The sequence below is a fragment of the Balaenoptera borealis genome (assembly GCF_965194805.1).
Source record: "Balaenoptera borealis genome assembly, chromosome: 1".
In the NCBI taxonomy this organism is placed as follows: Eukaryota; Metazoa; Chordata; class Mammalia; order Artiodactyla; family Balaenopteridae; genus Balaenoptera; species Balaenoptera borealis.
The window spans coordinates 168344759-168364448 of record NC_138860.1 but is presented as its reverse complement, the minus strand read 5'-3'; the positions used below and the strand labels follow the sequence as shown (position 1 = coordinate 168364448).

Sequence of the window (19690 nt, the reverse complement as noted above, 5' to 3'; positions counted from 1 at the left end):
TGCTATTTATAAGTAGCTCCTTTTGGCCACACCTGAGTTCAGGCTAAGGAGGTAACTTAAGGGGGCCCCTATAAAAACTCTTGGGAAAGCTCCATAAAAAGCTTTCGATTTCATGGGCTTCTGGGTTGGTGAATATATCAGTGCCACCAGAGAGGGTGTGGAAGCTCTGTGCTCCATCCCCACCTTGCCCTGTGCATCTTTTCCATTTGGCCATTCCTGAGTTATAATCTTTATAATAAACCAGTAAAGTGCTTTCCTGAGTTCTGTGAATCATTCCAGCAAATCATCAAACCTGGCGGGGTTGGGGGGGTGCTGTGAGAAAATTTATAGCCAAGTTGGGCAGGAGTACTCGGGTAGCCTGGGCACTCAGGGCTTGACACTGGCCTCTGCTGAAGTGAGGGTAGTCTTGTGGGATTGAGCCCTTGGTCACAGTGCTACCTCCAGGTGGTCAGCATCAGGACTGAACTGAGTTGTTGGACACCCCATCGGTGTCAGGGGAGAAGATACCACACTTTTGTTGTCAGACTACTCACGTAATTGTATACCTTGTTTGTCCCTGTAGTCAGATTGTAAGCTAAGACTATCCCATCCTCTGTAGCACCTACCCTAGTGATACTAAGTGCATAGTAGATACTAAGAACAGTAAATTTTGCCCAAGTGAAAGTGGTTTCTATGTTTAAGATGCTCTTGGATATGGGTGTTTCATCAAGTAGTACAAGTAGAGTTTATTTTATGCAAGAACAGTTTCTCTTTTTAAAATATTTATAAATTGAGATGTGGAACATGGTTTTTGCAGTGCAGTCACAGAATTGTGCAACCATCACTACAGTCAGTTACCCCAGAAAGAAACCCCACACCCAGTAGCCATCCCTCCCATTTGCCTCCAGTCCACCCAGTACTAGGCAACCATTAATCTACTTTCTCTATGGATTTGCCTATTCTGCACATTTAATATAAATGAAATCATACAATATGTGACTGACTTTTTTTATTGCCAAGTAATACTCCATTGTATGGATATATTATTTTATTTGTCCATTGTTTTTACTTTTTGACTATTACGAATAATGTCTGATTAAAGGACTCAAGGTTGATTATCAAGACAAATGGTAACCATACTTCAGTTTTTAGGGAATATCCTAATCCAGGGGCATTGGCCTGTGGCCAGCTGCCTGTTTTATTTGGCACACGACTATACTTATCCATTTGCAGGTTGTTTGTGGCTGCTTTCATCAAACAACTGCAGAATTGAATAGTTAAAACAGATTATATGCCCCACAGTCTGTCTCCCTGGCCTCTCTATTTGAAACCTTAACTTCAAGAAGTAACTTTCATGTTTACTCAATATCCTTTTCTCTTTTTCTTGTTTTTGGCAGGCAGAGAACATTTATAATGACGAAGACCCTGAAGGAAGCGTGGATCCAGAAGGACAAGGATCCTAGAGAATGTCTGCACTTCTTGTGATTTTAGACTCCCCTTTTCTTCCTCTCAACCCTGAGATTGATTTAACACTGGTTTTGAGACACAGACTTTGGTTATCCCTCTATAATAAGTTCTATCAACAATGTTATTAGTCCAAACAGAAGGTGTTTTCTAAATATTAACTGGGGGCTTCTTGATTCAGCAAAGCCACAGACTTATATTTAAATTTTCTTCAGGAATTTTCTAGTAACAGAGGTCTAAAGTAGCCACAAAAAGGGGAATATTGTGTGTGGTTATCTTTCTTCTTATGCTATATCCCCAAGTTTTTCTGACTCATTTAAGTAAATGCTAGAGTGAGTAAGAAATAGAGCCAAGTGAGGTAGGTGTCTGAGCCATGAAGTATAAATACTACAAGATGTTGTCTTTATTCAGGAAATAGGGGAGATTCAAGTCATATAAATTCCTGCTCTAAAATCTTCACACCAAACTTTCCAGGATACACATTTTCTTACATAGACCAGTCTCCTCTCAGTTTCTTCAGTTAAGTCAAAACAATGTGTTCCTCTTTCCCCATATATTTTTGCTTGTTAGTGTATTTCTTGAGCTGTTTTCATATTATTTCTTTCCTTTCTGTGAAATGGTTTTTAAAAAAAAAAAAAAAAAAAAAAAACTTGGGACCACCAAGTTGTAAAGATGTATGTTTTTACCTGACAGTTATACCACAGGTAGACTGTCCAGTTAAATTGAGAAGAGTGAATCAATAGCTTGTATTTGTTTTTAAAATTAAATTAATCCTGGATAAGAGTTGCTTTTTTTTTTTTTTAAGGAGTTAGTCCTTGACCACTAGTTTGATACCATCTCTATTTTGGGTGACCTGTTTCACCAGCAGGCCTGTTACTCTCCATGACTAACTGTGTAAGTGCTTATAATGGAATAAATTGCTTTTCTACATAACCCCACGCTGATGGGTTTTATTTAATATATAATATCCATCAAACACCAGTCTCTGGCTTCTAGAAGAGTTGTTCAGATGACAGTTATTTTCTATGGTCTTTGACTACCAAGAGCAGAATTAAATATAATAGACCCAGAGGTATAGCAAAGAGCTTTACTCCTTCCCAGGGAAAGTGAAAGACATAAAATACTGAATCAGAGGTGCAGAGATTAGTCTTTGATAAAATAACATCTTTTTGAAGTCTATCTCTAGAGAACTACATGAACTTTCAAGAATGTCAGAGGCAGTGTGGCAGAGAGAATTTAAGGCAAAATTTAAATTTGGAAAAGGTGTTTGACCTTTTCTCATAGAGAGGTTGAATCTCCCCAGTATTTTTTTCACTGGGGCCTGTACTTAGAGGTTAGAAAAATAGGCTCTTGAAAGCCAAGTGCCATAACCAGGTAAAATGCCCAGTTCTTCAATCACCCAATTTAACTGAGTAGATCACTCTGACCCAAAATCATTTTCATGAAGTGAAAAATCAAAATCATCTTTGGGGAAATCTGGATTGGTTCTTTTTTTCTAAGTCAGTAGTTCTTTTAGAGTATAGTGAAAATTACCATGACACAAGAGTAAATCTACATGAATCAGCACAGACTTAAAGAAAAGTAAACTTTGTAAAGGGGATTCAATTAAAGTCTAACACTCATGGCACAGAAGAATTCTAATTTTAAACCCATATACAGTTGACCCTTGAACAACGTGGGTTTGAACTGCACAGGTCCACTTATAACATACTTTTCAATAGTAAATACCACAGTACTATACCTGCAGTGGTTGGTTGAGTCCGTGGATGTGGAGGAACCTCGGATACCGAGGGCCAACTAAGTTATATGCAGATTAACCCCCACGTTGTTCAGGGGTCAACTTGAATATAAGGAAAATCGGCTGCCTTTTTGACTCCACCTGTGTTCCTGAAAAACTTTCTGCTTTGGGTCAACAGAAGGCAAGATACATTCTTCACAATACAGCAAGGTGTGTCCATACATTCATCCTTTACTTTGTGTGGAGGGTTGCTGATGGGTGACAGGAGACTTTTATTTTTCCATTCCTCAGTGCATTGAGATCAGTACCAGCAGCCTATGAAATAGAATCCAGCTAAGAGTTGACTGATAGTATTCTGCCTCCGGCCAGCCCTAGAATCTTTTTAAACAGGTCAGCCAGTATTTGTAACTTTCCCAGAGTGAACTGCTTGCCAAATCCCTGGCACTCCCTTTTCTGTTTAGAAAAAAGTATGTCCAAAGGGTACTTAGTGATCCTTTGCTAAGGAGTTTTTTGTCGTCGTTTCTTGGTTACAGATTCGGCCATATGTTTCTAAACAGCCCCTGTAAGGTTGAGAGAAAAAAGGATAAGTTTAAATTTTCTGCAACTTGAAATAACACAGTATAAAGTTTTTGTGGGGTTTTTTTGTTTGTTTGCGGGTTTTTTTGGGGGGGGGGTGCGCTGCATGGCTTTCAGGATCTTAGTTCCCTGCCAGGGATTGAACCCGTGCCCACAGCAGTGAAAGCACTGAGTCCTAACCACTGGACCACCAGGGAATTCCCAGTATAAAGTTTTTAATAATGAATTTCTGAAGCTTAGTGAGGGCCATATTGAGGAAAGATTGTTAGAGTGTGTTTTGCATCTAATCAAGGATGACTTTGGGAGGGGCTAGCTAAAAATTTTTCTGCCCACGTTAACTTTACACACAGGTATTACAAGGCCTGAAATTCTGTAATTTCGATTCTTTGAATTAATCATTGTCTTTTCCATGTTGTACTTTTCATCTGATCCACACAAAGGTGTTTAGCAGATCATTTTCTTCAGTTACAAGGTTCTAGTAATCTCCCAAACAATGAGCGTAGTCAGTTATGCCTGGATGAAACATGGTAAAAGAAAATCCTAGTATGGGAGTTCCCTGGTGGTCCAGTGGTTAGGAGTCAGCACTTTCACTGCTGTGGCCCTGGGTTCAATCCCTGATCGGGGAACTCCTGCAAGCCACACAGGGTGGCCAAAGGAAAAAAAAATCCTAGTAATTTAGGAAAAGCATCAGTAATAATAGTTATTTGTGAATTTGTATCCAAAATGTAGGATTAACTAGGAAATTAATAAAAATTTATGGATATTTATCTAGTATCCAACTTGATGTTTTTTAATCCTTAGTTTCTTTATCCAAGAGAATCCAGCACTTTATAAAGAATGTGAGGACATATTGGTATGTAAAGAACTTAATGGATAGGTGTGTTGCTTGTTTCACAAATTATGCAATAATCATGTCCTTCAGTCTACAAACAACACCCTCTTAAGCTTTTTAAATGACTGTTAACAGATTAATTTAGCCTTCTTGGCCTCCTTAGTCATAGTCTGAATTAGGTACTCTAACTGCCTTCTCTGCTATTCTAAGGAAACTTTATGAATAGCAGATGGGGTCAGGTAGGGTGAGGAAAGTAAGAATGCACAGAGCCTAGATGTTTTATCCTGTTCTGGATTTCCTGATGATAATCAGGACATATTTTAAGTCCTACTAGAAACTGAAACATTCCAAATGAAGCCTGAATGCTTGAACCAGGCAACCTGGAAGTATGTGTTATCCCTAAATGACTTACTTGTCATTAGACACACAATCTTTTTTTCAGGCACTAGTCTTGTTAGGAGAGCAGCAACAATGCAGACACCGCTCTTGTAACCTACAAGGATCACCCTGAGGCTGTGTCTGGATTCCACCTGCCTCAGAAGTGGGAGCATTATCCTGTTCCAGGCTCTTGGGTAGCACAGCCGTTTAAAAAAAAAAAGAGCCATTTTCCATCTGTTCACAGATGAGCACAATTTGAAAATATCCTTTTTTTTTTTTTTTTTTTTTGCCTTTCACTGTCAAGAGAAATTTCCCCTGAGCAACATCTGCCCTCCCCACCATTCCCTCAGCCAGTGTTAGTTGAGATTTGGGTAGCAGCAAAAACTGACTTGTACGTTGAGAGCTCTTCAGCAAGGCTGATCCTTAGCTGCTCCATCTCTTTGTTCCTCTGTTGCTGGAGTTGCACCCCGCTTCTTAGCTGCCTCTGTCGTTCTTCCATTTCCTCCAGCTGTTCCTGCATGAGGGCCAAGAACATTTCTAATGCGCCGAACAATAAAAACCTGACATTGTCCATAATAGTGTATTTCCTTACACATTGTTTAATCTCCATAGCAGTGTTGAGGTTGAGAAACAGAATTTGTGTTTTGACAGTGATACTGTTTTTGACAGTGATACTGTTCTGAAAGGAGTCTTGTCTGTTAATCACAGCTTACATCTTAATAAAATCCTGCAAAGGGTGGACAGATTCTCAGAGGGACTTTTTTGGTTCCCAATTTTAAGAAGTGTCGGGGGCTTCCCTGGTGGCGCAGTGGTTGAGAATCCGCCTGCCCTGGTCCGGGAAGATCCCACATGCCACGGAGCAACTAAGCCCGTGTGCCACAACTACTGAGCCTGCACTCTAGAGCCCGCGAGCCACAACTACTGAGCCCGCGTGCCTAGAGCCCATGCTCCGCAACAAGAGAAGCCACCACAACAAGCCTGCGCACCACAACGAAGAGTAGCCCCCACTCTCCGCAACTAGAGAAAGCCCGCGCACAGCAACAAAGACTCAACGCAGCCAAAAATAAGTGAAAAAAAAAAAGTGTCAGGGAGGATTTTGATTGTCTAGTGGTGGTCTAGAATTTTATAGACCCTTTGCTCTATGTACAAGTTTGTTTCCATTAATAATCAGTAGTTTTTATAATACCCTACAACTTCAGCAATTTAAGTTGAAAGAAACCAAGTCTTTGTGTAAGCAGTTATTCTTGAATATTATATTTGAAGCTCCTTGAAGTCAGAGATACCTTTACTTAGTACTTACCACAACATGGCATGCAAATAGATGCTTTATTAGTGAGGGTATCAGAGTTGTTATATTTCCTATATCCTTTGCTTATTACATCAGGACAATTCATTCTAAAGTGCTAAGTTGGAAGGTGAAGGTGCTATGCCCTGGAGGCCCTCAGGGGTCTTCAGATAACTATTTCCCATTCTGCCAAAACCAGGCAGGATGCATTCCGTAAATTGTCTCTGCCTAGGATTAATGCCTGAGGAATGAAGATGTCAGCAAATCAGTCTGTGCCTTGGTTGCTAGCTGACATGGATCCTCAGGAAGCATGGATGAGCTGGGAAGGGAAGGGAGCATTGAAATTGGAAGGCACATTTTTAAGGAGCAATGACTTTACCTCAGATTTTGAAGAAGAATAAAATAGGAATCCAGTTTAGGTGCATATTGTCATTAGAAGGATCTAAATAATTTGTTCACTGAGTCATCCTTGATATACTTGTGGCATGTCAATCTGCAGTGTTTTGATACTCTGGCTGAATCTCAACTTTCATCAACATTGTCAAAGGTCTTTTTTTTTAGTGCCTAGCCATGCTTTGATACCACACAGAGATGTGGCCTTACTATCTAAGAGCATGTTATCTAAAGGAAAGCATCTGCATACCTCTGTGCCCCAGTTTCCCAAGCCTCACCATCTAGCAAACCTGTTGTTTGCTGGATATACAAAAGACCTGCTTGTGAAGGCTGTCTGCACCATCACTGATAAGCTCTTGACAGGGAGAAACTGTCACAGAATGAAGGAAGTATTGTACAGTGACAGAAATTAAGGACAATCTCCATTCTTAATCCTGTGTAGCACCACTGGGTTAATTTTTTAAAAACTGCTTTATTGGGACTTCCCTGGTGGTCCAGGGGTTAAGACTCCACGCTTCCACTGCAGGGGGCACAGGTTTGATCCCTGGTCGGGGAACTAAGATCCCACATGCCGCACGGCGTGGCCAAAAAAAACCTAAAAAAAACCAACAAAACAAACCTGCTTTATCATCTCAATCTTTCATAGGCTTTCCATTTTCTTAGTCTGGCATTCAGACTCCTGCTAGTTGGACCCTTACCTCTAACTAGAACCTCCATTATTCCTCTAGTCTGCACTGTCCAGTATGGAAGTCACTAGCCACATGTGGCTATTGAGTACTTGAAATATGGCTAGTCTGAACTGTGATGTGCTGTGAGTGTAAGATACACAGCAGATTTCTAAGACTTGACACCAAATATATATATGTATATCTCAAATTTTAATGTTGATTACATGTTATAGTGGTAATATTTTTGCTATGCTGGGTTAAATGTATTAATTTCACCTGTTTCTTACATTTTTTTTTAATGTGGCTACTAGAATTTTTTTTCTTTTTTTGGCCACGCTGTGTGGCATGTGGGATCTTAGTTCTTCAACCAGAGATTGAACCCACGCCCCCTGCATTGGAAACTCAGAGGCTTAACCACTGGACCACTAGGGAAGTTCCCCTAGAAATTTTTAAATGATATCTGTGGCTTGCATGATACTTCTGTTGGAGAGTGCTGCTCTAGTCTGACCAAGTCAGATTGCTGTGCCTTTACTCCTGCCATTTCTGTCACCTAGATAGCATCTGTTCCCTTATATTGCAATTTTTTTTCTAATTCATGTCTAACTCCCAACCAGATTGTAGGTTCCTGGTTCTTAGTATGTCCGGCACCCTACACATAATGCTTATTGAGGTGAAGTATGCAGATAGTAAGCATATTCCGTCTTTCGGCATTAGAAGTCTACCAATTTCAAGCTAAAAACTTTGAGATCATTCTCAGCAAACTCCTCACCCTGCCCACTGCAACCAGTCACCAAATTCTACCCATTTAACCTCACATCTCTCATCTCTCCTCTAAGTGGTGTTTCCAGGCTCTTTCAATCTACCCTCCACACTGCCACTTAGAGTACGTAACTATGTGGCAGGCACCATAAGCAGCACTTTACAGATATTAACTAGTTCATTCCTTGCAACAGCCCTATTAATCCCATTTTACATGTGAGGGAGCTGAACCACAGAGGTTAAGTCATTTGTCCAAAGTTTCCCAGTTAGTAAGTGGTAGAGCCAGGATTTGCCACTGGCTTAGAGCTCATACTCTTAATTGCTTTATTGCCTTCATATAGATAGATATAAAAGTAGAGATAGATGATAGATAGATGATTGATAGATGATAGACGATAGATAGTAGATGATAGATGAAAGGTAGATGATAGATGATAGACAGATGATAGACAGATGATAGATGATAGATAGATGAAAGATAGATGATAGATGATAGATAGATAGATGATAGATAGATGATAGATAGATAGATAATAGATAGGTTCTTAAATGGTCTTCAAACTGTTTTCCAGGAAACCCCAGGAGGAGGCCATGATGGAGTGACCTTGTCACTCTAGTTAGAAAGTAGCTCTACTTTTACTTGTTTTACATGTTGGCATTCCATATAAAATTGTTTTGGGGAAAGGGTCTGTGGCTTTGAAGAAAACCTTTTTAGGAAAACCACTGACCTAAAGAATACATAAAGCCCTTTGCAATCTGGTCCCAATCTATCTCTCCAGCCTCATCTCTCTACTTCTCACATTCCTTACGATACAGCCACACTGAGCTTCTCACTTCCCATAACAACGTCTGTGTTTTCATGCTTTTATATAAGCTGTTCCCTCTGCCTAGAATGCCCTTCCCTTGTCTACACAGTGAATTCATTCTTTAAGGCTCAGCTCAAACACCTTGTAGTAGTTGAGTGTGGACTTGAACTCGATGGCACAGGGTTACATCCTTCCTTCATCACTTCCTAGCTGTGTAACCCTGGACAGATGACTTCTCTGACTCACCTGTTTTCTTGTTTTTTCAGATGGTGACAGTAGTTATACCTATCTCAGAGGTAAGAATTAAATGAATTATTACATGTAAAGAACTTCACGTACATGCTAGCTATTGTTAATCCTCTAATGAAATTTCCCCCTTATTTCCCCAGGTGTAATTATACCTGCTTCAGTACAATGCTTTATTCCTACAACTATTACATTGTCTATCACACTGAAGCATATTAATTATTTCATTGATTCTAAAACTCACACTTTAACATCTTACTTGGATCAGGATGCATCTTACAATCAAGTGTATTAGATTTTATGAAATTTTATCTGGCATCCTTCCTGGACTATAAACTTTTATTTCTTCTTTTCTTTTTCTGTTTAATTTTTATTTTTTGTATTTTTTGTTCATTTTATTATTATTATTATATTTTAATTGGACTATAAACTTTTTGAGGACAGGGACTGCCCCCCACCTCCACCCTACACCACAACGTCTCATCCCTTGCCAGCACATAGCTCATTGCCTGGCACATAGAAAATAGGCACTTAGAAAATATTTGTTGAATGAATGGTTGATGGTGATGAAAGAGGCAAAGTTTATAGTCATAAGAGTGAAGTGTACCCTTGAAAAGTAATCAGATGCCATAAGTGGCCTTTGGCAAACAGTTTAGGAAGAAGCCATTTCAGAAAGAAGAACTGGGACTTCCCTGGTGGCACAGTGGTTAAGAATCTGCCTGCCAATGCAGGGGATATGGGTTTGAGCCCTGGTCCGGGAAGGTCCCACATGCCACAGAGCAACTAAGCCCGTGCGCCACAACTACTGAGCCTGCGCTCTAGAGCCCGCGAGCCACAACTACTGAAGCCCACGCGTGTAGAGCCCATGCTCCACAACAAGAGAAGCCACTGCAATGAGAAGCCCGCGCACCGCAAAGAAGAGTAGCCTGTGCTCGCCGCAACTAGAGGAAGCCCGCGCACAGCAACGAAGACCCAACGCGGCCAAAAATAAATAAACAAAATAAATAAATTTTTAAAAAAAGAAAAGAAAGAGAAGCATTAGCTCCTTCAGACCTTTATTCCTATTTTAATTATGGTATGGCGATAGGAGACACCCATCAAGATTGTTTTCTATAGAATGATCTTTGGAAAGGTGCACAGACCATCAAATCTGAAACAAATCCAGTACAGTGACGAGAATCACTGGGGAAAAAGTTCTACAACTCTAGTACTATGTCAGAAAATTCTAATCCTGAGAATTCCTTACTTAGAGCACCACCATCCTAGTTAGTCTTGCCTGAAATCTAAGCATCCTCTTTGACTTCTCACCTCTCTGCCCCACTCATTCTGTAGCCAAGTTTATTCTACATTTGTTCTTGTATCCTTCCCCTTCCTTTTATTCCTGCTACCATTGTTTCCTTTTACCAATAGTAGCTTCCTAATTAGTCTCCTTGCCTCTGGGTCTCTAGCCCATTTTACACACTGCCACCAATACTGTTTCTAAAAGGAGAGCAACGATCATGTTAATCCCTTGATTAAATACCTTTATGGGGACTTCCCTGGTGGCGCAGTGGTTAAGAATCCACCTGCCAATGCAGGGGACACGGGTTCAAGCCCTGGTCCAGGAAGATCCCACATGCCGCGGAGCAACTAAGCCCTTGTGCCACAACTACTGAGCCTGCGCTCTAGAGCCCATGAGCCACAACTACTGAGCCCGTGTGCCACAACTACTGAAGCCTGCATGCCTAGAGCCCACGCTCCGCAACAAGAGAAGCCACCACAATGAGAAGCCTGCGCACCGCAACAGAGTAGCCCCCGCTCAACACAACTAGAGAAAGCCCACGCACAGCAACGAAGACCCAACACAGCCAAAAATAAATGAATAAAAAAATAATAAAAAATAAAATAAAAAGAAGCTCTTAAAAAAAAAAAAAACCTTTATGGATGAAACTGACCACTGAATAAAGTCCAAACTCCCTAGTTTGGATTTCAAAATCCAATGTGATCTGCCCCGACTTACCTTTACAGGTTCAACTCACCTCTCAGTTTTACACCTTTCACATGCAGCCAAGTTACAAATTATATTTTAGATCTATTAGATTAAATAAAATATATTAAAATTACCTTCACCTATTTCTCTTTTTATGTGGTTATTAGAAAATTTCAAATTATATATGTGGCTTGCATTATATTTCTGTTGGACAGCACTGCTCTAGATCTTACCTATACTTAAACACTTAGCTCAAATAACATTGTCTTCCGTTATGGGTTCTCTGATTTAATCCATGGCTATTATCCCATAGCATTCTTATCTGTACCTCTCTTAAATCACATGTTACTTCCTACCCTGGGTTACAATTATTAATGTAACATTTGATTGAGTGTAAGCTGTTAAGGTTAGTGTTTGTTTATGCAAAGATAATTAGTGCCCTTTCACTAGATTGTGACCCAGTAAGAAAGCAGTGCGGTGAAGGCGGGGGGCAGTGTTGGGTGAGTGAGGGGAGTGCATATATGTATAGTTTGAAAACATTCAATATTATGACCAAAAAACCCCACCGTTTTCATAATACAAGCTACAGAAAGCTTGACAAAATCTTCAGTGAAGTGAATGCAGCCATTTTCAACAGAGGACATGTTCCCTTAAGGATACGTCAAAATCTCTGGCAGGGCATAAGATTAAGTTCATCCAAAACAGGGGTGTTCCAAAAGACAAAAGTACTGCTCTGAAAAGCACCACACTGTGGTCTTCTCACGGTACCCAGCAGCTCTTAAGTCAGTGCTTAACTGATGCAGGCTTAACTCAGAGCCTGGTGGCAGAGATAAGTGAAACATACGCCCTACCTTCCGAAAGCTCACAGTCTGTGGGGGAGAGAGACGTGTTTATGCACTTAGTGTTCATCTCCCACTCTGTTCTAAAAGGGATTAGAACTGGCTCACAATCAGAAATAGCTTGAATACAAGTGAAATGGTGACAAATGCACAAAAAAGGAAAACGAGGAATTGAGATTTATAGATTTCATCCCAGTTTTTTAAGACTGGAAAAACTTCAACGCAGAAATCAGATAGGTGGGACTTGAGGGTGAATATGGGGGAGGGGAGAGAATGAATTCTACCTAGCCTCATTCCCTCCTGCTCTATATAAACCCAAGTGTGATTCACTTAGAATTGGAAAATTGTGCCGTGGAAAGAGCACTGAAATATTTGGGGGTGGTCAGACTAGAGTTCAAATTACTCCAGCTCACTGGGCCTCAGTTTCCTCATCTATGAAAAATGATAATAGTTGACTTGGAGGATTAATGAAGATCAAGTGAGATAATTGGTGTAAAAGTGCTGTGTAAATTAAGAGTGCAAGATAACTTTCAGCCCTAGCACAGGCCTGAATGAATGAAATGGAAAATGGCATAAAGAAGTGAGTGAATGGCCCAAGGAACAAATTGTTCTTCCTACATAGGCTAGTATCCTTCAGCCCAAAGACATTTGGCCCCGATCCCCTTTTCCTCCCCAGGCTAAAAGACTGTACTTCCTTTCATGCCACGTGGGCCTACCCTGTACTGCTGCACCTCCTCGTCTCGTTTTTGCCTCACAAGGGTGGTCTGGTCCTCCAGATTCCTGTTTTGCAGGTGGAGCTGAAGGGCCTCTGCCTGCAGTGGTCGCAGAGCCTCCTTCATCGCCTGGATCTCGGCCTGGGTTTTCTGCAGAGCTTCGGCCGCAGCTTCTTTCCTCTCTAGGAGCCGCAGCAGCTGAGGCTCATACTCCTGCTCCAGGCCCTGGCGGCTCTCCGCCATGAGGTTCTCGAACTGGGCAGAGAGCTGCCGGCTCTCCTGGAGAAAGTGCCCGTCCCTCTGGCTTGGAGGTGCTTCTAGTTGTTGCCGTAACTGCTCCTTCTGCTTCTGATAGGCATCCAGAAGCTGGGCTAATTCCTCCGAGAGCTGGGCCGCCCGGGCGGTCAGCACTTCTCGGAACTCGGCGAACTGGGCCACATCCTGCCGGCGGCACTCCAGCTGATATTGGTAGGACACACATTCCTTCGTCACTTTGAACAGCTTCTGCTTGACCAGCCGGATCTCCTCCCTCAGCCCATCCCTCTCCAGCTCTGCCTGGGCATGCAGTTTGTAGGCAGCCAGGATGTCCTGGTGGACCCGTTGCACCTCCTGCAGGGCTGGTTCCCGGAGCAACACAAGCTCGTGGATGAGCTGATCCCTCTCCTCTTCCAGCTGGGCCACGGCTTGGACACACTGCTGGAAACGCCCCTCCAGCAATTCCAGGTCCTCTGTGCTCAGGCTCCCCTCTGTGCTGGGACCCTGTCCAGCTCTGAGGCTCTCCTCGGGGTTAGGTTTCTCCTCGCTCGGGACTGTCTCTCCCCCATAAACCATCTGCTCTGGGCTTGTAGTCTTTCCCGGCTTCACGGGCTCTTCCACATATAGCATCTCCCCTGGCTTTCCTGGCTCCTCCACATACAGGGCCTCATCAGGCGTCCTGGTCTCCTCAATATGCAGCATCTCCTCGGGCTTCTTGGTCTCTTCCACATACATAGCCACATCAAAGTCACCTGTGTCCCCCAGGTAGAGGATATCCTCTAAGTTCAAGGTCCCTTCCAAAGACAGAGCAACTTCTGGGTTCCAGGTCCCCACCTCATACGGGGATTCAGAGTTCCCCTCTTGAAGAGAAGTGGCCTCTGCTCTTGTGTTTCTGCAAGAGAAATGACAAGGTGAGAGGGCAGCCACAATCCTGGGATGGTGTGTGACTGGAGCCAGTAGGACACAGGCCTAATTTATATCAAATTCTCACATCGCAGAGAGCACTCGTCTGCCCCTTCCCTCCATCGATCCACCCCGACACAGCCCATTGCTTAGATCTGACACCATCCCCATGATGTCAGTGTCGAGTCTCTGCTTACATACCTTCAAGGACGGGAAACTCACACCTGAGCTACTGTATGTTCCACTGTCATAAGAAAATTCTAGTGTTGAGGTAAAACCTTCCCTGCAATTTTTCCCTGGGTTTGATTCTTCTTTCTAGAATCAGACAAATCTAATTTCTTTTCCATGTAAGTTCTTTGAACACTTAAAGAGAACTGATTTATCCTTCAGTGATTCCATGCATGCCAAGGTTTCCAGTACCCTCCTCATTTGGGTCACTTCTTTCTGACAAGCTCCAAGTTGACAGGCTCGCTATCCCTTGGGGATGGGTATAGGAAGCAATACCCAGGTGTACTCTGAGCAGTGATTCTCTGGACACTATACTCCTATTGTTGCAGTCAAGATGCCCTTAGCATATAGGGCAGCTCCATCATATTCTTGATAAATGCTGAGTTTGACTAAAATCCTGAAGACTTTTTCACACCAAGTGCTTTTAAACCACATTTCTTGTTCCTATAAAACTTCATCTTGTTAGAATTGGCCCATCCTTCTAGCCTGTCATTGCTCGTGAATTCAGATTCTGTGATTCTAACAGATGAGCCCCTTAACCCAGCTGCCCATTGCCTGCTAGCTTACTCAGTTCCTGTTGAGGAATGCTCTCCTGCTGCTTTGGCCCTCAAGTGGCTTTGGTCTTTCCTGTTTCAAATGCATCTTACCTACCTTGGATCTCTGAGCAATTCTTTGAAAATATAAAATACCATGGAAATAATAATAAATTACACTTTTAAAGGTCTTATATATACCAGGCCCTGTTCTAAATGTTTTACATATATCAATTCATTTAATCCTCATAACAATTCTATGAGGTGGTTACATTTATTATTCCCATTTTACAGATCAGGAAATGGAGGTTAAAGAGATTAAGTAATTTGCTCAAGGAAACTCAGATACTCAGAGTGCACCACTTATCAAACAGACTAAATGTGAGTGTAGCTTTCAATAAACTTTTCTTATTTAAGATATAAAGTATAAATGAAAAGCCTCACATATCAAACAAAGAATTTGATTTGTCTTGAAAAGGCTTACTTGTGTCCAGGTTTTCAGCTCTATTTCTTAGCTCCAAGTTCCCAATAAAGATTATTTTTATTCTAAATCGTGTTCTCAGTCCTCCTCGCTACACCCCAGGAATCCCTGGCTTCCCTTTTGTATCTCCTGATGGCCCTCTGGAAACCACAAAAGTGTGGCTTCACCAGGCCCCAGACATCACTGGCCTCATTCAACCCCTGCACCTGCACCAAAATCTAAAACTTAATGACAACTCAGCAATCACCTAGTCCATTCACTTCACTTTACCAGAGATGGAGTACTTTTTTTGTTTTTTATAAATGCATTTATTTATTTATTTTTGGCTGAGTTGGGTCTTTGTTGCTGGGCACGGGCTTTCTCTAGTTGCGGCGAGTGTGGGCTACTCTTCGCTGCAGTGCATGGGCTTCTCATTGCGGTGGCTTCTCTTGTTGCAGAGCACGGGCTTTAGGTGTGCGGGCTTCAGTAGTTGTGGCTCGCAGGCTCTAGAGCGCAGGCTCAGTAGTTGTGGCACACAGGCTTAGCTGCTCTGCAGCATGTGGGATCTTCCCGGACCAGGGCTCGAACCCGTGTCCCCTGCATCAGCAGGCGGATTCTTAACCACTGCGCCACCAGGGAAGCCCTGGAGTGCTTTAGATATCTTCATCTGATGTTACTTGGCACCTCAAACTCAACTGCCACCAAATTATCCTTCTCCCTGAGCTTGTTACACCTGTATTCTCCAGCTCAGAGAAATATAACACCATACATCCGGCTGATGAGACAAGCAGTCTTTTTTTAGTTTTTTAATTGGAGTACAGTTGATTTACAATGTTGTGTTAGTTTCTGCTGTACAGCAAAGTGAATCAGTTATACATATACATATATCCACTCTAATTTTTTAGATTCTTTTCCCGTATAGGTCATTACAGAGTATTGAGTAGAGTTCCCTGTGCTGTGCAGTAGGTCCTTATTAGTTATCTGCTGTATATATAGTACTGTGTATATGTCAATCCCAATCTCCCAATTTATCTCTTCCTCCCCTTTCCCCCTGGTAACCATAAGTTTGTGTTTTACATCTGTGACTCTATTTCTGTTTTGTAAATAAGTTCATTTGTACCATTTTTAAAAATATTTATTTATTTCTTATTTATTTTTATTATTTATTTTGGCTGTGCTGGGTCTTAGCTGTGGCAATGTGGGATCTTTAGTTGCGGCATGCAGATTTCTTAGTTGCAGCATGCATGTGGGATCTAGTTCCCTGACCAGGGATCAAACCCAGGTCCCCTGCATTGGGAGCATGGAGTCTTACCCGCTGGACCACCAGGGAAGTCCTTGTACCTTTTTTTTTTTTTTTTTAGATTCCACATGTAAGTGATATTATATGATATTTGTCTTTCTCTGTCTGACTTACTTCACTCAGTATGACAATCTCTAGGTCCATCCATATTGCTGCAAATGGCATTATTTCATTCTTTTTTATGGCTGAGTAATATTCCATTATATATATGTACCACATCTTCTTTATCCATCCCTCTGTCAATAGACAAATGGTCTTTAAACAGCCAACTCACTAAGAACTGACGTTTCTATCTCAGAAAGTCTCCAGTCTCAATCTCCCTCTTCACCCCACTGCCAGGACCCTCGTCCGAGTCATCATCTCTCACCCTCACTTTCGTACCAGCCTTCCCATAAGCCTTCTTCCTTCTCATCCCAGTCTATTCTTGACAGTGATGCAGCTTGCTATAATATAAAGCAAACCATCTTGCTCCACTTCACCATATATAGCCAACTGCTTAGCGTAGATTTAAGGCCCTTAAAGATGTGACCTCAACATACCTCTTCAGCCTCATCTCACATTACTCCCCATAGCCCACCCAATGCTTGACAACCCGTAACATGCGTTAACTTTTATACCTCCTACTCCTACCCCACAATGTCTAAAGGGTCCAGCTGAGAAAATACAATTCATTGTATACCACCTGACTAGAGAACAGTCCTACACTACCTGGAAAAGTAGAGTTCCTAGTGCCAGGAAGGATGCACCTGCTCCGCTAGCCAGACCCACCCGGATCCTCAACAGAGTCCCTGCTTTGCCAGCAGACGGCCCTCACATCATGCTCCAGCTGAGTCCTCCACCCTGGAATAATGTAATTGTGTTCAAGGAAGTATTCTAAGCGTTTCCCATAAATACTCATTTATCTGATGCTCATCCATTATCCCCATTTTATAGATTAGGAAACCAAAGCACAGAGTAAAGAACTCACTCAAAGTTCTACAACTCGTACGTGGTGGAGCCTGGCGAAGCCCGGCGGTCTGGCTCCAGAGCCGGAGCTCCTTTTTACCACTCTCGTCTTAGAACAGGCATAAGATCTGAAAGAGGTAAAACAACTACGGCAGGTATAATAGAGCTCGGCCCTAGCATTCAAAATATATTTATATCTATTTACCTAACAAATGTCTACTCATCCTTCAAACCCTGCTCAAACTCCACCTCCTCTGTTAAGCATTTCCCAGACAACTCCCATTCTTGTGTTCTCAAGGCACTTTGTAGGCAGCTCATCTTTGAACTAAGTGCTTTGTGTTACAGAAGAGCATGTATCTGTCGCCCCGGACAGTCCATTTCCTAACAACAACTACAGTTATTCTCTCTATATCCCAGGGTGGGGCTCTGTAGAAGGTAGGCAGGCAGCAACCAACTGAGCTCCAGGGAGGAAACTTGCCCAAGGTCGAGCGGCAAAGCTGGAAGTAGATTCCAGGTCTCCTGACTTGCAGGCAGTGCTGTTACCACACACCACTCAGTCACCCCATCCACAATGCCTCTGCTAGGTGCTGCCCTCACACCGCTGTTTCTCTCTAAGGAGCTGGGGAAAAGTAGATTATGGGAGGTCTAGGGGCAAGGGGGCCAGCTTAACTGGGTCCCCTGACCTCAGGTTTCCTTGGGCTCCAAGCAGCCTCCCTCTCTGCCACTTTGTCCCTGGTCCCTAGAGGATTCCAGCAGCTCCCAACCCATCAGGGATGTGACTGGGAGTGTTTGTGACACTGTGCAGGCATGAGTTGGTGTGTGACTGACTCTGTGTGTACCCCTATGTGTGTACAGGTGAGTGCACATGTAAAACTAGGCTCAGCTTTGTGCCCTTGGTGACAGGGGAGGGGTGTCAGGTGTGTGTGTTTGCACCTCTACCTCTTGGTACAAGAGGAAGTCCAGGGCTACAGGCTGACCTGGGGCAGAAATGCTGCCTACTCGCCCCAAATCCTTCAGCCACAGGTCCCTTCCCCGCTAACCAGTGGCGGAGCTGACCGTTGGATGATGGAGAGGGCCTCCCCTCCAGGGCCCCTGCCAACCAAGGCCCTCTTGCTGGTCTGGGACAGTAGACTCTCCCCTACCCCCGCCCCGCCCAACACCACCCCAGGCCCCAGACCAGAGAGAACCAGCTGCTTGAACAGACTCTCAACTCCAAGCTGGCAGCCGCCCAACCTTGCACCAAGTCTCTTCCACACGGCAAATTCAGCAACTGGAGGCCTCCATCTCCAGCTGCATTGGGGGTGAGCAACGAAAGAAAACGGGTAGCGTCTTTGGCCACTGGGGGCCGAGTGGCATCTGACGGTTGGTGCCCGCTAGTGTGAAGCCGTTAGTCCTCACACCGCCCGTGGGAGGGGGAGGGGGAGGGGTAATTATAAAAAGTCCCAGACAACCGGAGGTGCCGGGCCGGGGCCAGACGCCCCCATCTCCCTTCGCGGGTGGCTCCGCCCCGTGCCCCACCCAGGCTGGACCCCCGCCCCCGCCCGGCGAAAGGAGCTCGCGGGGGGGGTGAGGATCCATCCAGCACCCCTTCCCCAGGGGCGGCGACGCGGGCCCGGGACGGTCCTTTCCTACCTCGCGGCCTGGGCGGCGCCGTCCCCGCCGCGCCGGGGCTCCGGGCTGGCCATGGCTGCGCGACCCGGGCTGGGCGGCCGCGGTATTAGTAGCTGGCCCCCCAGGCCGCCCGCGCCCGTCCGCCGCACTGCCAGCTGCAGCCGACACCGGATCCCGCCGGCCCCCGGCCGGGCGCGCCCACTTGGCCCAGGCTCCCGCCGCGGGCGGAGGGAGCGGGCCGCGCGGCCCGGGGGCGGGGAGATGCCGCCCCTCCCGCGACCAGCGGAGGGTGTGGGGGGAGGTGTGTGGGGAGGTATGGGGGGGGTCGGCGTCTCCAAAACCAGCCCCTCTGAGGTCTTCCCGAACCTTCTTTCTCTCCACTCTTCCCTTCCGAGGGTCCCAGTTTGGGCGCGGCGGGGGGGCAGTGGAGGAAGGTGGCTCCGCAGCCTCAGGAGAGCGCTTGCCCTGCCCGACCGGCCCGGGAGGGGGGCAGGGTGTGGGGTTGGGGACCTCGAGGGACCCCGCACCCTGCCCGCCGCCTGCAGGAATTCGGGGGTGTCAGCCGCCGCCCAGCGCCCTGCGATGCCCCCTCGCCTGAGCGCTGTGCCCCGCAGCTGTCGCCAGGGCTGGCGGAGGAGGGGTAACACTACACCCCGTACGTTTGGGGACAGTCCGGAGCCTGGGGAAGGGCGGTGGAAGGACTGCGTGGGAGGGTTTAAGCCTCTAAGGTTCAGTCCATATTTAACACCGCTTTCCGCCCTCACGCTGCGAGGTTTCCAGGGGTCTCTCCGCTTGCTCCACCTGTCACCC

The 19690-nt window shown here is 44.5% G+C and overlaps 2 protein-coding genes across 3 annotated transcripts in view; one reads left to right on the top strand and one right to left on the bottom strand.

The window, feature by feature from the left end:
* The window catches only part of RBBP4 (RB binding protein 4, chromatin remodeling factor), a 17778-nt gene extending 15552 nt beyond the window's left edge, over window positions 1-2226 (top strand). For both annotated transcript variants that reach the window (XM_082345735.1, XM_082345734.1), the window contains exon 12: window positions 1377-2226. In XM_082345735.1, the coding sequence (XP_082201861.1) occupies window positions 1377-1442 (66 nt within the window). In that variant the 3' untranslated portion in view covers window positions 1443-2226. The remainder of the gene's footprint in view (window positions 1-1376) is intronic.
* SYNC (syncoilin, intermediate filament protein) lies at window positions 2161-19504 on the bottom strand. The gene is made up of 4 exons (XM_082345455.1): window positions 18902-19504; window positions 12649-13792; window positions 5357-5481; window positions 2161-3741 (listed from the first exon to the last, which is right to left on the bottom strand). The coding sequence occupies exons 1-4, from the start codon at window positions 18952-18954 to the stop codon at window positions 3666-3668; spliced, it is 1398 nt and encodes a 465-aa protein (XP_082201581.1). The 5' UTR covers window positions 18955-19504; the 3' UTR covers window positions 2161-3665.
* Between the last annotated feature and the right edge of the window lie 186 nt (window positions 19505-19690).